Consider the following 15,886-nt stretch of genomic DNA (forward strand, 5'->3'; position numbering starts at 1 on the left):
CTGGTCTCTGTTCTCTGATCTCAAGGCTGGAAGATGCAACAACAGGTCAGCTGGCGAGAATGTGGTTGGTGTGTATATGAGAAAGAAATATAGTATGTAAGAGAAATATAAATTTGGGGAATAATAAAAATTATTGGATATTGTTGAAATTTACAATTAGAAAATATTTCCTTTATTTTCTCTACTTTCACTGTTAAATCTATTTCTACCTTTTTATACATATCAATAAATTTCCCCTCCCTCCCAAGAAAATTGTTGTTGTTCAGCCATATTCAACTCTTCATGACTCTTTTTTTAGGTTTTCTTGGAAAAGGTACTGAAGTGGTTTGCTATATCTTTCTCCACTCATTTTGTGAGGAAACTGAGGTAAACGGGGTTAAGCAACTTGCCCAGGATCACACAGCTAGTATCTCAGACTGAATTAATGAAGATGAGTCTTCTTGACTCTAGGCTTAGCTCTCTGTCCACTGTGCTCCCTAACTTCCTCTACATAGGAAATTAACTGTCAATAATAACTAGTATACATCTTTGTTTTTCATGTTATTCATCTATTTTGGAACTTAGAATCATTTTGGAAGATTAATAACATTCACTTGTCCCAAACTAAAAAAAAACTATGAAATGGGTCTCAAATACATGGAAAAGGTTTTTGTTTTTAAGTTTTTAGAAATAAGTATTACTAGTATGGTATAGGAAAACAATTGGAACAAAATGTTGTCCCTGTCATACTTTCCTCACAAGTACATAAAGGTCCAGGAAAAAAATGGGTTCAAACATATAGCACGAAAGGGGAAAAGAAAGTAACTTATAGCTCCCAGAAGTCCTTTTCTTGGGTCTAAAAAGTTCAGGAAAAAAATTAAATATAGTCACTTTCTTTTAGTTTGGTTAGTAATAATCATTTAGTTTAGTCAATAATTAATTGGTTAACAATTTTGTTAGTTAATAATTAGTTTAGATGGCTTAGTTAATAGTTGTAGTTTAGTTAAGAAGTCTTTTTTAATGTCAGAACATAGCATGAAGTCAGCATAGCATAATGGATAAGGACCTGGCCTTTTATATGAAAAAACTTGGGTTAGGTCCTGCCTCTTACAGTAGGAACTGTGTGGCTCTGGGCAAATGTCCTACTCTCTTATGTGCCAGCCACTTTCTGAAGTGCCAGAAATACAAATATAGTCCAAAAGAAAGACACTTCTTGCCCTCAAAGAGCTTACATTCTTGATGACACATAAAGGAGGGAATGAATGTATGAGGCACGGGGATTATTGTAGAGAAAATCCTAGAAGTGAATCAGAAGTATAGCTGGAAAGGAATGTGTCTTCCTTAGAGGTTTTTGGAGGAACCAGCCAGTGGGGATAGGGAGAAAAGTTCTTTCAATGTATAAAATCCAATGTTGTGTGGTTTCAGGTAGGAGAGGTTTATGAAGAATTGTAGAGAAAATCTGAGAGGAAAATCAGGGGTGCAACCTGGAGAGGTTCCCCCCCCAGGAACTCTTTAAAACTATAATGGCCAATTTTTATTAAAAGTTCTCTATATTATTGAAATAATCGGTTTTGACCTTGACCCACTCTCCTATATTTTCTCAAAGTCCTTAGCACAAAAAATGTTATGCAACCTTTCTCTCACCCCATTCTGTCCCATTAAATCAAAATAAGGCATATTATTCAGACATCTGACTAAAGATGGATGACTGATAGATAACCAAAGTTCCTTTTAGAAATTTACTAAGAGAGGAATATAAAGCATTTGTTTAACATTACATTCCCCACAAATTATCTACTCAAGTCAGTTGGGGAAACTGATTTCTGGAATGACAGTCAAAATGTAAAGAAGAAAATGGTTCTGGGAGCAGCCGGGTAGCTCAGGAAATTGAGAGTCAGATCTAGAGACAAGAGGTCCTGGGTTCAAATTTGACCTTAGACACTTCCCAGTTGTGTGACCTTGGGCAAGTCACTTAAACCCCATTGCCTAGCTCTTACCACTCTTCTGCCTTGGAACCAATACACAGTATTGATTCTAACATGGAAGGTAAGGATTAAAAAAAATGTTTCTGATAATCATTTTCATCCTAATGTCCCAAGTATCTGGCAACAAAATTACAATATTTCCTTAATCAGAATTATTTCTATACACTATCTTCAAGACCTTTTCCTCACTTGTTTCATATCTATTCTTCTCCTCCTCCTTTCCTTTCCAGTTAGCTGATTGGTGGACAATTAAGAGAAAAATGCTTGATCGATTTATGGGTTGCCATGACAACCTTGCTTGCTCTGCAGCTATTTTTTGACTGTAAACCATAAATGATGCTTTAAAACACCCCACCAAGAACCAACTACCATTTCCATATTACTTGGACAGTGTTAACCATTTTAGTGCCAGTCCATTTACAAGTTTAATAATATAATAAGTAAAAACACATATTTCATTTGGAGTTCAACTGAAATCTGTTTTGCATTAATTTTAAATGTTTTACAGATAAAAAGGTTCTGAGATAAAACCTCTTAATAAAATTGGAGATTGTAATAGTGAATCTTATATTCAGGTTTTTACCATATTCATCAATTATTCATTAACTTTTGCAATAATTATTTTAGTGTTTACAAATATATGAGTGTTTTGGATTTACATTTTGGAAAGAATTTTATTCATGGAATATGATCCAGAATCACTATATTTATATGCTAACACATAATGGCATTAAGAACATCTCTCTTTTGTTCTTTATATGCATAATAAATGCAGTTTCCAGCTTACAAACAAATCACTGAATTTAACAGTTGGAAAGTAATTTAGGGATCAACCACTCCATTTTTAGGTGAGGAAACTGAGAAAATAAGAGAAATCAGAAAGCAAATTAGTTAAATAGCTAAGTTTAAATTGACTATCAGCACTATTTTTATTTAACTATACCATGCTCCGATTCTTTAAAAAAAAAATCTGGTATATATCTTTGTTTTCTTTTATTGCAACTGATGCTATGACTCAACTGCTCCTTCCTTCACTTTTGTACAAAAGCTATCTACATCAGCCTAGAGATATATGGAGCTTACGTGTTCAACTGAGGGCATGGGCTTTTGTCCTCATCTCTTTAACATTAATGAACAACTTCTGCCTCTGATATTTTTGAACTTAAGTTTATTGGCCTTTCTGAGAAGAACTCAGACAGATGGAAAGAGCTGAATTTCTCTTCCTTCTACATGAACAAGGCAAAAATAACAGTTGATCTGAATATTGAGAAAATTCTTAAAATAATTTTATTATTAAAAAAAGAAACTCTGCCTGTTATGACAAGTGATCCTGCCTGTTAGGTTTCCAAAAGGGCTTACAAGTGTGAGATTGTTGAATAACATGACATTTTTAGCCAACTTGTCAGAAAGGCTTAAAATAATTTAGCAGCCAATTATAATTTTTCTAATCTGAAAAGCCCCAAATAATCCATCATGGAAGTTGGAGGTTCTTAATATTTACTATAAAGGCATTTCCTATTAATGTCATTAAGTGATTCCTCAAAACCATGATGCCAGGTGAAACAATATTATAGAGAACACTATTTCTATGAGAATCAAATCATATTGTGAGATGATAATGCTGGTTGGCAAAAAAAAAAAAATCTTCCATAAAAGCCATGGATTATATTTAGAAGATGCTTTAAAATTCACAAAGTACTTTTCTCGAAAAGTATTTATCACCTCCATTTTACAGATGAGGAAACAATTTCAGAGAATGGATTGGGGTGGTAGAAAGGATTTGGAGTTTGAGGTTTGGTTCAGATTTGAATCTCAGTCCTACCATTTACCACCTTCATGACCTTGGGCAACTTCTTTGGGTCTCAGCTATCTTCCCTGTTACAGGAGTGGATTGAACCAGACCTCTAAGGTCCTGTCTATGTCAGTGCTAATGATGTTGTAACTTGCCTCCTGTCATGAAGCTACTAAGAGTTTGAATGGATAATCATTGGCTCTTCTCTTCAACTATAGGAGAATTGTTGCTTTTTTCTAGTGCCTTAACATTCCCTTCCATTAATGGGGCAGATTTGGGTGATTGAGGAAGGGTAGGGGGACCATGTAGGTATAAGCAGATACCACTTGGTGCTGCCTCCATCTTCATGGCAAAGATAATGTAGTGATTTTCCTTTTTTAAAAAAAAAAACCAAAACCTAATCTTCTGTCTTAGAATCAGTACTGTGTATTGGTTCCAAGGCAGAAGAGTGGTAAGGGCTAGGCAATGGGGGTCAAGTGACTTGCCCAGGGTCACACATTAGGAAGTGTCTGAGGCCATATTTAAACTGGGGACCTCCCATCTCTAGGCCTGACACTCAATCCACAGAACCACCTAGTTGCCCCCTCCATTTCCTTCTTTAGCTAATTTTCCCAATGAGGAAACTGAGGCAGGGTTAAGTCACTCACGAGTGTCAGAGACTGGACATGAATTCAAATCTTCTTGACTCCAGGCTGAATGCTCTATCTACTGTGCCACCTTGTTACCCTGACATAGATGATGCTCTAACAAAAGGGACCAAGGAACATAAACAGGTAGGATGAAAATCAAGAGAGGACACTGTCACAAAAACTCAGAGAAAGGGGGGGTGTCCAGGAGAGAATGGTCAACACACATCAGTCATTCCTTTGACTTCTGTGGCATTTATATGGCATTGGTGCTTAGCTAACTGGGGCTTATTATAGTTTGTAATTATTTCTTGTACATGATAATGTTTTTGTCTCTTCAACCTCATTTTATAAACTTCTTAAAAGCCAAGACTATGCTTTTTATTTCTTCCACATATACCATAGTGCTTGAGATAATGCTTCAATAGTAGATGCTATGTTGAATATAGACTTTATTGTTATCAATGAAACAGATTTTTAAAAATTTAGCTTGAAAAGGCTCACTGCTCAAATAAAAAGTGCTGGGTACCTTATGGATAGATAGGCAAATCTTTGAAAGCATATTAATCTGATGGAAACAAAATGCCTTCTTCTTGTGGAATATAAGAGATAAATATGATCCAAACTTAACAACGGAAGGAGAAAATCATTAATAGAAAACCAGTTGTGTCTTGCTTAACCCTGCCCCCTGCTGTTGTAAATAAACAAAAGAATTTCCTTTGTCAAATCAGGAATTTTATAGCTAAACTCCTCTTGGTGCCATGGTCAAAGAAATCATCCAGGCAAGTCAAGAGCTTTCAACAGCTTAAGATAAATGAACAGGAAAAGTTTTCATCAAAATAATAATTTTTGAAGTCATGACTTTGGAGTTCACATCTGTCTTATTTGAGAATCAAGCACATCTCTATTTCTGGATGTAAAAAGCTCAGTTAGACCAGTTCTCTTTACCTGGTTTGCAGTATAATTCTAATCAGAAAATTCAAATTCTAGAGAACTCCTTGGGGTTATCTTGTTGGGGAAGTTGATATTCACAAAGAAAGGAGGATTCTCAAAGTATTCATCAGCAAAGAACATTCTACATGAGTACCTCTCTCTTCCTGTTTCTTGAAAACATTCAAAGCAGCAGCCTCCTCCTTTGTTTTTGCATTTAAATCACCCATGCTTGGCAGCATGTGGTGCTCTTGGCAGGGCATAAATGAGCCCTCGCAGTTGGCTCTGGACTTCCTCAGTTTTGTCATCTGTGGTTGTCAGCACATAGATGGAAATGAAGGCCCCTTTGAGGTGGGTTGAAATAAACCTGGCATTGACTGGCCTCTGTCCCAGTAGGAGTGAAAATGCATCCTGGTGCTACATAAAATTTCCCTTCTCCATCAACCTTCCTTTTTCCCCTTCTCAACTCTATACACTCATTGTTTATATCCTGGGCATTCTTGGACCCATCCCAGGACCATTTTCCTAAGTGCCACTCCATATTATCCTTTCCTTGGAGTTTTCTCTCTTCCTACACCTACCATCAGTGTTTAGAGCATCTTGCAGAGACTGTAACCTATTTAAAATCCTGAAAATTTAGTACATGAAAACTTGGAATCAATCCTTAAAGTGTGAAATAGGCAAAGTAGGTTACTTACTATTTTGCCTTTCTGAAATCTTCTTACCATCTTAGTTAGGTCTTTGCTCATCTCTGTTTAGATATATGTGACCCAAGCTGCTTCCCAGATTACCTCCCATTTGCTACCCACCCTCTACACCTCTTATAACTCTTAAGATTTATTGATAAAATTAATTCAATCAATCAATATGGTTCCATGGGCCAGGCATATAGGAAACTGTTGAATTCACATCAAAAGAATGGCTTTTTAAGTAAACATCACTCTCAGGAGCACTTGCATTTTTATTTTTATTTATTTTTAATTTTTTAATTGAACATTTTTATTTAATTAATTAATTTAGAATATTTTCCATTGTTAAATGATTCATATTCTTTCTTTCCCCTCTTTCCCCCTCCCCTCCCATAGCCAACATGCAATTCCACTGGGTTTTACATGTATCATTGGTCAAGACCTATTTCCATATTTCTGATATTTGCGCTAGGGTGATCGTTTAGAGTTTACATCCCCAATCCTATCCCCATCGACCCATACGATCAAGCAGCTATTTTACTTCTGTATTTCTACTCCCACCGTCCTTTTCTCTGGATGTGTATAGCATTATAAGTCCCTCTGAATTGTCCTGGATCACTGCATTGCCACTAGTAGAGAAGTCCATTACATTCACTTTGCATCAATTACTGTAGGTTGTTCCAGTTCACATGGAATTCCTCCACTTTATTATTCCTTTTAGCACAATAGTATTCCATCACCAACATACCACAATGTGTTCAGCCATTCCCCAATTGACGGGCATCCCCTCATTTTCCAGTTTTTGGCCACCACAAAGAGAGCAGCTATGAATATTCTTGTACAAGTCTTTTTCCTTATGATCTCTTTGGGGTATAAACCCAGCAAGTACTTCCATTTTTAAAAGAAAACAAAGTCCTAACCCAAAGAAATAAATGTTTAATGGTAGAAGTTCAAATATTCTTACCATGCCTGTTGGGAATGGCAATACGTAGGGGCAAGAAGACCTTGGTGCTCCTCAAATCATTCTCTAAATATTTAAATACTATATAATTGACCAATGGGTAAAACCAAACTTATCTGTAAATGTTTCAAAAGCTTCTAGTCTTTAGACTAATTTCTGTGCCCTTGCCTATCATATATATTCAAATCCCCTGAATATAACCCTGGCTCCAATCAGATATAAAATATGTCCATGACTATATTCTGTAGTCATGTAATTATATGGTGCAGCTTCAGATAATAATAACAATAGCTAACATATAAAGCTTTACACTTTATCTCATTTCATCCTCACAAAAGCCCCATGAAAGAGATGTTATGACAGAGAGTTTATTACGGAGGAAGAAACTGATAACACAGAAATTAGATGACTTGTCCAAGGTCACAGAGTTAATATGTATCCAAGGGAGGCTTCAAATTCAATTATTTTTCCTGATTCTAAGTCTAGCATTTTTAGCCCCTGCACCATGAAAATCTTTTTTGTTGTCATTGAAAGATATTATTTATTATTTTGGTGGGGGTGGGTTATACATATATATTATCACTTGAACCCATTTTCATATTATTCATTTTTGTAAAAGGGTAATCCTTTAAAACCCAAACCGTAAATCACATACCCATATAAACAAGGGATAAATTTTCTTCTGGACTGCTACTCCCACAGTTCTTTCTCTGGATGTGGATAGGGTTTTTTATCATAAGTCCCTCAGAATTGTCCTGGATCATTGTGTTGCTTTTCGTAGAAAAGTCAATCGTATTTAATCGTCCCACAAGATTACAGTCTCTGTGTACAATGTTCTCCTGGTTCTGCTTATTTCACTGTGCATCAGTTCATGGAGGTCTTTCCAGTACTTATTGAAATACATCAATTCATCATTCCTTATAGCACAATAGTATTCCATCACCGTCATATACCACAATTTGTTCAGTCATTCTCCAGTTGAGGGATATCCCCTCATTTTCCAATTTTTTGATACCACAAAGAGCACAGCTATAAATATTTTTGTACAAACAGGCCCTTTCCCAGTTTTTTACATCTATTTGGTATATAAACCTAGAAGTGGCATTGCTGGATCAAAGGAATGCATTCTGTTAAAGCCCCTTGGACATGATTCCAAATTGCCCTCCAGAATGGTCAGATTAATTCACAACTCCACCAGCCATGCATTAGTGTCCCAACTTTGCCACATCCCTGCCAACACTTATTATTTCCCTTTCTTGTCATATTGACCATTCTGCTAGGTGTAGCACCATAAATCTCAATAATATTCTAATTCTTTGTGGAAAGGTTCCACTTGTGAAACCTTTGTGGAAAAGTTCCACAATATTTATCTGTATCTAGTGTTTAGGCAAAAATTGGCTCATCTTTACCTTGAGAGCCAATGAACTGAAAACATTTGGTGCTATTTTCCTAGCAGCCTGGGAAAACTGACCCATTGCCCAATGAAGTTTATATATTATTGACTCCAGAAGTGCTTATTATGCTCATGGGCTAGCAGGTTGGCATGTCAAGGCTTTAGCAAAGTGTCCTTGTAAAGTGTTCATCTATTTAAAGGATGTGTCATACCTCAGTATGGAGTTGAAGTGGCTTCATCACTTCATCAAACTGAATTTATTTTAACTCCCATAATTTTAAAACCTCATTTCTTCCAAGTTCTGTCCATTATGGAGTCTCACCTGTTTCCTCTTACACAATGTAATGGTGTGGTATTTACATGTGCTGGTGAGCATCATTGGATTGTGGCTAAATTGTGCAGTTCATGGCCTTAGAAAATTATCATTTTTGCATAATGAATTTTTTTTTTGTTTTAAAGGGAACCAAATTCTCTGCCCTCAATACTTCCAAGGCCCTATTCTCCAGTTCCATCACCTCCGCAGTCACAAAAGGATAATATTAGGTAAGTCATGATATTGCAAAATTCTTTGGATGAAGAGAATAGGATAAGTAAAGCAAATGCTACTGAGTTAACTATAGAATACATGAAAGTGCTTAAAAGATTTTTGGCTTCACAGAAACTTCTATAGAGAAATATTTATTTTCTATAGGCAAATATATTTTCTTTTGGCAAATATTTATAACTTTAGCACTCAGGTTGCTTTTCTGAAATTCTTCTGTGTTTACGCATCTATTCTTGCCTTCTGATACTGATGGCTAATGCCTATACTGAGACATTAAAATGAAGAGCTGTCCTCAGAGTCATGAAGTCCTAGATTCAAGTCCTGCTTCTGGCCATATGCTGGCTATATGACCTTAACCAAGGTTCTTAACCTCTCTATATTCCAGAAAACTCTTTAAGACTATAAGTTGCAAAAATAGTTCTGATCTATATTGGTAAAGAAATGACCTCATTAGGAATTGTCTTTAATAATGAAATCATAGATTCAGATTTGTATCCCTCCAAAAATAATCAGAAAAAAGTTTTAGTAAAGTTTCTTTCTTGTGAACATTTGAGTTTATATTTAATCCTGCTTGATTTTACATTTTTATTTTAAATTAACTTTAAATTTAAAACTCAAAATTTTAATTTTAAATTAATTGTATTTTCCTCAAAGAAGTATTTCTTGGATTTTATATCATAACTCCTATCCTCATTAATTTTATACATCTCTATGGCTAAATTCTTGAGAAACCCTCCAGTCTACTAGATTGAGAGCTCCTTGAGTGGAGGATATCTTTTGCCTCTTTTTGTATTCCCAGCACTTAGCACAGGACCTAGAATATAGTAGGCACTTTCTAATATTTATTGGTTGATTCCATTCAGTTATTTCAGTTGTGTCCTACTCTTCCTGACCCCATTTGGAGTTTTCTTGGCAAAGATATTAGAATGGCTTGTCATTTCCTTCTCCAGCTCATTTTACAGATGAGCAAAGTGAAGCAAAAAGGGTTAAATAACTTGTCTAGAGTCATCCAACTAGTAAATCTGAAGCTGGATTAGAATTCATGAAGATGAGTGACTCTAGGGCCAGTACTCTATTTACTGTGCCACATAGCTTCTCTTGATGGATAAATGATTATTTTAACTAGGCAAATAAATGTAAATATAGAAGCTTCATGAGTAATAAAGATAGAGGGTGTCTTCGGCATGAGTAAGGCACTAAGGGTTCAAGTCTGACAAGTTGTGTGACCTTAGGTAAGTCTCTTAGACTAAATTGCAGAGAAGATGGCAATTCCATCAGTGGAGGGAGTTTTCTTATTTGGGACTTCCCTGTTTAATATTAATAGTAGTAGCTAACATTTATATAACACCTCCTACTTACCAGGCACTATGCCAAGTACTTTAAAATTATTTTCTTTGATTTTCACAACCCTGAGAGAGAGGTGCTATTGTTATTCCCATTTTACTCATGAGGAAACTGAGTAAAATAGAAGTCAAGTGACTTGTTCAAGGTCACACAGCTAGTTAAGTGTTTGAGGCTGGATTTGAATTGAAGTCTTCCTGACCCAAGACTTACCACTTATTCCTCTGTCCTCCTCCTACCTGCTTCAGTGTACATCACTGATATTATTAGACCATTATCATTCTTTCCTGGATGTTAAAAGAAAAAAGAAAAGGGAAGGAACAAAAAAAAATCTCAAATGATTGAAGGCCATTGCATGTTTGGTGAAAATCTTAATATCTTTGAATTGTTAGTTTGATGGATTTGGTTAACTTATTTTGTTGTTAGTGTTTTGGGTATGTGCATTGGGTATTTTCACACCCCAATTACTTCTGTAATTAGTGTGACATTGAAGAACTTAAGTGTTTTGCCAAACTGAGAACATTGGATGTGCTCCATTGTCTGCTTATGATTCCTTTGTACTTAATTTTTTGAGGTTGATTTGCTTTGACAGTATAGGAAGCACAATTATAGAGCTTAGTCTCCTAAAGAAGGAGGGAAACTTCTGCTAGAAAATGCTGATAGAGCAGGACGGTTAGGATGATTTAGGATGTTTTGAGTTCTCATTCACAGTATATCAACTTTAAAACCAAATTTTTATATTTTATAGCTTTATACATGATTATAGAGTTTATAATCAATGTATAATGACTATGCAGAAATTTGAGGTTTCCTCTTTGCTGAATTTTTATAAGAAAAAAATTAACTTTCGATACCAGATAAAATCAGGGTTTGAGTTTAAAATATCATAGCATCAAATACAATTTTTAAAGGTAAAAATAGAGTTAATTAAATCATGTTTTTTTGGCTGATTGTTTTGGAAACTATATTTCTTAGTAGGCTAAAATAACCATACTGGGTTAGAACATGAAAATCTCTTAGTGGGGTTTCTAAATGCTCATTTAAGGTCCCTGTGAGTAGTGGACGTAGGATTCAAATTCAGCACTCTTGTTTTGAGCCCGATAGGGATACCATGCTAACTACTAAATACTACAGAGCTACATTCAAACTAGACTGTGGTGTCTAGTGAAAGTATCCACTCATTTACCACAAGAGCATATTCTGTTAGCTGCTCTGCTGCCCTAGAAACCCTGCTTAGTGGTCAGGCATCCTGGGAATTTGCCCAGTCTGTTTTGTAGGGGGTAATCTACCATATCCATGAATCAGTGAATTTGTTTTCGAATGGAAGGAACTATATTTCATATGACTCATTCTAAGTTCACTGACTATTTTAAGATACCCATTCCTTCACCAGTGACCTTAAAATGAAATTAGAGCAACTTGCACATTTGAAACTGCTTTAATCACAGCTAGATAATTTAAATGAAAGAGCATGTTTCCTTTGTAATTCAGAGATACTCTCTGGGGTAAAAATAATAGTTGAAGATGGTTTCTTCAGGGAGACACATTAAAAAAGACCAAAGATAATCTTTGATCACGAAGTGTTACAATAATCCAGAAATCTATGTTTTAACTTTGCCGATTCCCATTCCATGATTAATTTAGTGACTGTACTTGAAATACAAACCCATTTTGACTAAAGCAAAGCTTTTCTTAGTGATTTTCTGAAATCAGTGCAGAAGCTCAGAACTTCTCTTCTTTTTCTTTATTTTTTAATTTTCTTGTTGTTGTCATACAAAACATACTTCCATATTGGACATTGTTGTACGAGCAAAGTCATACATAACCAAAATCCTAAAATAAAATCATAAATACACTGATGTGAAAGACGACTCCAACAGTTCTTTCTCTGGAGGTAGATAGCATTCCCTATCATAAGTCGTTTAGGACTGTTCCAGATCATTGCATTGCTGAGAATAGCCAAGTTTTCACAGATGATCATCATACAATATTGCTGTTACTGTGTACAATGTTCCCCCAGTTCTGTTTATTTTGTTCAGCATCAGTTCATGCAGATCTTTCCAGCTTTTTTCTGAAATCATCTTGCTTATTACTTCTTATAGCACAATAGTATTCCATCACCAATGTGTACCACAATTTGTTCAGTCATTCCCTAATTGATGAACATCCCCTCAATTTCCAATTCTTTGCTACTACAAAAAGAGCTTCTAGAAATATTTTTTTACCAGTAATACTTTTCACTTTGTTATTATCTCTTTGGGATACAGACCCAGTAGTGATATTACCTATTATAAAATCAAGGGGAGGGGGAGCAGCTGGTTAGCTCAGTGGATTGAGAGTCAGGCCTAGAGATGGGAAGTCCTGGGTTCAAATCTGGCCTCAGACACTTCCTGGCTGTGTGACCCTGGGCAAGTCACTTGACCCCCATTGCTTAGCCCTTACCACTCTTCTGTCTTGGAACCAATACACAGTACTGATTCCAAGAAGAAAGGTAAGGGTTCATAAAAAAAATAAGATCAAAGCGTTTGCACAGTTTTATAGCCCTGTGGGCATTGTTCAAAATTGCCCTCCGGAATGGTTGGATGAAGAATTTCTCTTCAAACAGGAAAAATGTTATTTTAAAAATTATCATTCACAAACAAGATTTCATCTGCTGAAAAGAGCATGTGATTATACTTTTGTATGGAGAATGAAAATATAGTTTATGTCTGTTAAGGGCAAAATTGACATGAATTCAACTATTTGCTCAGTAACAAATATTGAAGATATTGGAAGCAATCTTCTAAATTCCATAATGGTATATTAAGCATTTAATATCACAAAGAGTGGAAGGGATACACTCTACCTCTGAGTTATGGTATTAACTGAAATATAATTCTACTTTCTTATTGTTGATATATATTATTCTATAAGTTTAAATTCATTAAATAATTGTGTGTTCCCTACATTTAGTGATGGTTATTTTAAAATCATTATTTCTAACTTTTCAAAAATAGGCAGATATGTCCTCCTAAACCAGGTATACGTTTAGAAGACAACAGACCTGCTGAGAAAAAAACAAGGTAGGTCCTGCATAAAGAAACAATTTGAAAGAACAAGTTTTTAAAATATCTATTCTCTTTAATAACAATTATTATTATCCCCTACCAATAGATAAATAATTATGGAATTATTTTTCATTACCATCGCCCCCTATCAATTGTTATGGCATCATTTTTCCTTACCATCATTCCCTACCAAGAGATAGTCACATCATCGTTTTTCTTTATCATTGCTTCTATAAATTTTTTCCCTATCCCTGGAAGAAGTAAGTTATAAATCTTTTAAATGTAATTATAGAATATTTCTTTTTATTATTCTGTCATTTGAATTAAATTAAAAATACAAACAAAATATATTCATGAAAAGAAAACAATAGCCATGAAAGCCTGGATGAAAACGTTGCTTCAATTTATCTTGTCTTCTAAAGACAAATGAGTTATTTCAAAAAGTTTGCCCAGGGCTTGCCCTGATTGAGGATATCACACTCTGTCCATTTCCTTCTTCATGATCATGATAAAGGTCACAAACAGTTCTGCATCTAGTAGAGAATCACATTCTGCTTGTACATTTTCCAAATGCAGTATGGTAATCCTATTTAGTAGATTAACAATAGCTTACATTAATGTAGTGATTTGATACTTCCAATGTGTTTTATATACATTTTATCATTTGAGCCTCGCTTAACCTTGTAAGAGTCTTACAGAGATTTATAGAGATACAGATACTTATATTGCAGATACTATGATCTATATTTTACAGAAGAGGGAACTGAGTTTCTTAGAGGCTTCAAGTCTTGTGCTGAGGGGCACATGATTAGTATGTTTCAGAGGCAGAGTTACACCCAAGTCTTCCTGATTCTAAATCTAGCACTCTTTCCCCTACATTAGTATGCTTCAGTGTCAATGTTTTATTTAATTGGGTTCTATAGTATTTACTGATTGAAGATTGAATTTAGGTTCCTCTTTTCCCATTTGGAGATCCAAAAAAGCAAACAGGACAAGTGTTTACCTATGAAATTAAATGTTCCTTAGCTACCCTATAAAATCCCGGGTCTACAACTCTATATTTACATGGACATGAAATCTGTTTTGATACCATGTTTTTTCATGTATGTTTTGGGAATAGTGGTGTTATTTCAGTGAGCACTAGATGGCAGTTCTAAAATCTAGGTATAACTGCTACTATGGTGTGATATAAAATTCATAATTCGATATTTTAAATATTTCAAAAGAGCTATGACTTTATCAGTGACATTCCTTCAAATGGCACAAATTGCAACTCTTCATGCCTCTACATATACATATTCAAATGGATCTCATCTATTTAGGAATCCATTGCTGTGGTGCAAAAATAGATGATTTTATGAATTGCTGTGGCCCAAAACACCCCAATTGACTGAAAATATGTATATGAGGTTAACAAAATTCAAGTCTTTTAGTAGGAACTCTAAATGTCCATTATGGCTTCTCTCTACTTCAGATGAAGTCTTTCCTCCATGATATCACTTATCAGAATTTAACTTTGTTGGTGGTGTTTTTTAGAAGCTAATGGTCCTTGTTGGACCACCTAAAAGCACCAGACCTTCTTTGGAAGTATAGAATTGATGTGGTCATAGAATGTTAAGCTTAAAAGGAACTTTAGAGACAACCCAACCCCCTTGTCATACAGATTAGAGATCTAGGACCCTGAGAATTGAAATTACTTGCAATATAAGCACTTGTTTTTTTCCTACTCAGCAGAATCATTCCTGAATAAAGCCATTTTAATTTTTTAAAACAAATTAATAATTTTAGCTTAATCATATGGTGACTTACCTATCACTGATCTATTCTGATTTTACATTTTTAAAGAAGTCAAGATCTAGATGACATCATCAGAGTGGATGCTGATAAAAATGACAAAGGGTAAGATCTTATACCTCACTAGTTTTTCCCCTTACCTTGATATTTAGTGAAAGCATATTTAACCTGTTACTTTAAGAGTTTCTATTATTATCAAAATCTCAATGCTGCTCAGTGCAAAATTATTCTGAAGGAAAGCTTTCGTCTCTCAATATGGATTCCATATCTGATGAAATAAGCATTTGACCTTAAAGAGATGTTAATTATGCTTGTGTTACTGTCTTTAAACATTCCCCATTTGTGACTTGAAACATTTCCATGGCTTCAACAATTTTCCTTTCATTTTGTTTTTGAATGACAACCCTACAGCTTTATATCTTAGCAGAAACCTACGTCTCTAGACCTGACTTCAGCATGCTGTCTCTGAATCAAATTCCAAAGAGTACAGGATCTGGAAACAAGATTGGCCACTAAAATAGAACTGAAATAAAATAAATGAAATGGCCAGCTGAGACACAATATATGAATGGCTTATTCATGAGACTTGGGTGACTCCCAAAACCCACTTTATGAATGTAAACTGAAGTGTAAATAATTTTGAAAGGTGCAAACTGTTAAATTTTATCACATCCCCCCCACCCCCCTGATAATTTTGTCTTAATAGAAGGGTGGTGGGTGATCTGCAAGGAAACTAGTAAAAAGAAAAGCTAGAGTAAGAATTTTTTTCTATGTTTACTCCCCTTCAGTCCACTGTTCAAACCTC

At 35.1% G+C, this 15,886-nt stretch overlaps 1 protein-coding gene across 12 annotated transcripts in view; it reads left to right on the forward strand.

Annotated features, from left to right (window-relative positions):
- The window catches only part of SCEL (sciellin), a 141,928-nt gene that overhangs the window by 63,150 nt on the left and 62,892 nt on the right, over positions 1 to 15,886 (forward strand). For all 12 annotated transcript variants that reach the window (XM_056807979.1, XM_056807983.1, XM_056807978.1 and 9 more), the window contains 3 exons: positions 8,815 to 8,898; positions 13,237 to 13,302; positions 15,133 to 15,186. In XM_056807979.1, the coding sequence (XP_056663957.1) occupies positions 8,815 to 8,898; positions 13,237 to 13,302; positions 15,133 to 15,186 (204 nt within the window). The remainder of the gene's footprint in view (positions 1 to 8,814; positions 8,899 to 13,236; positions 13,303 to 15,132; positions 15,187 to 15,886) is intronic.

This window comes from Monodelphis domestica, chromosome 8 (assembly GCF_027887165.1).
Source record: "Monodelphis domestica isolate mMonDom1 chromosome 8, mMonDom1.pri, whole genome shotgun sequence".
In the NCBI taxonomy this organism is placed as follows: domain Eukaryota; kingdom Metazoa; phylum Chordata; class Mammalia; order Didelphimorphia; family Didelphidae; genus Monodelphis; species Monodelphis domestica.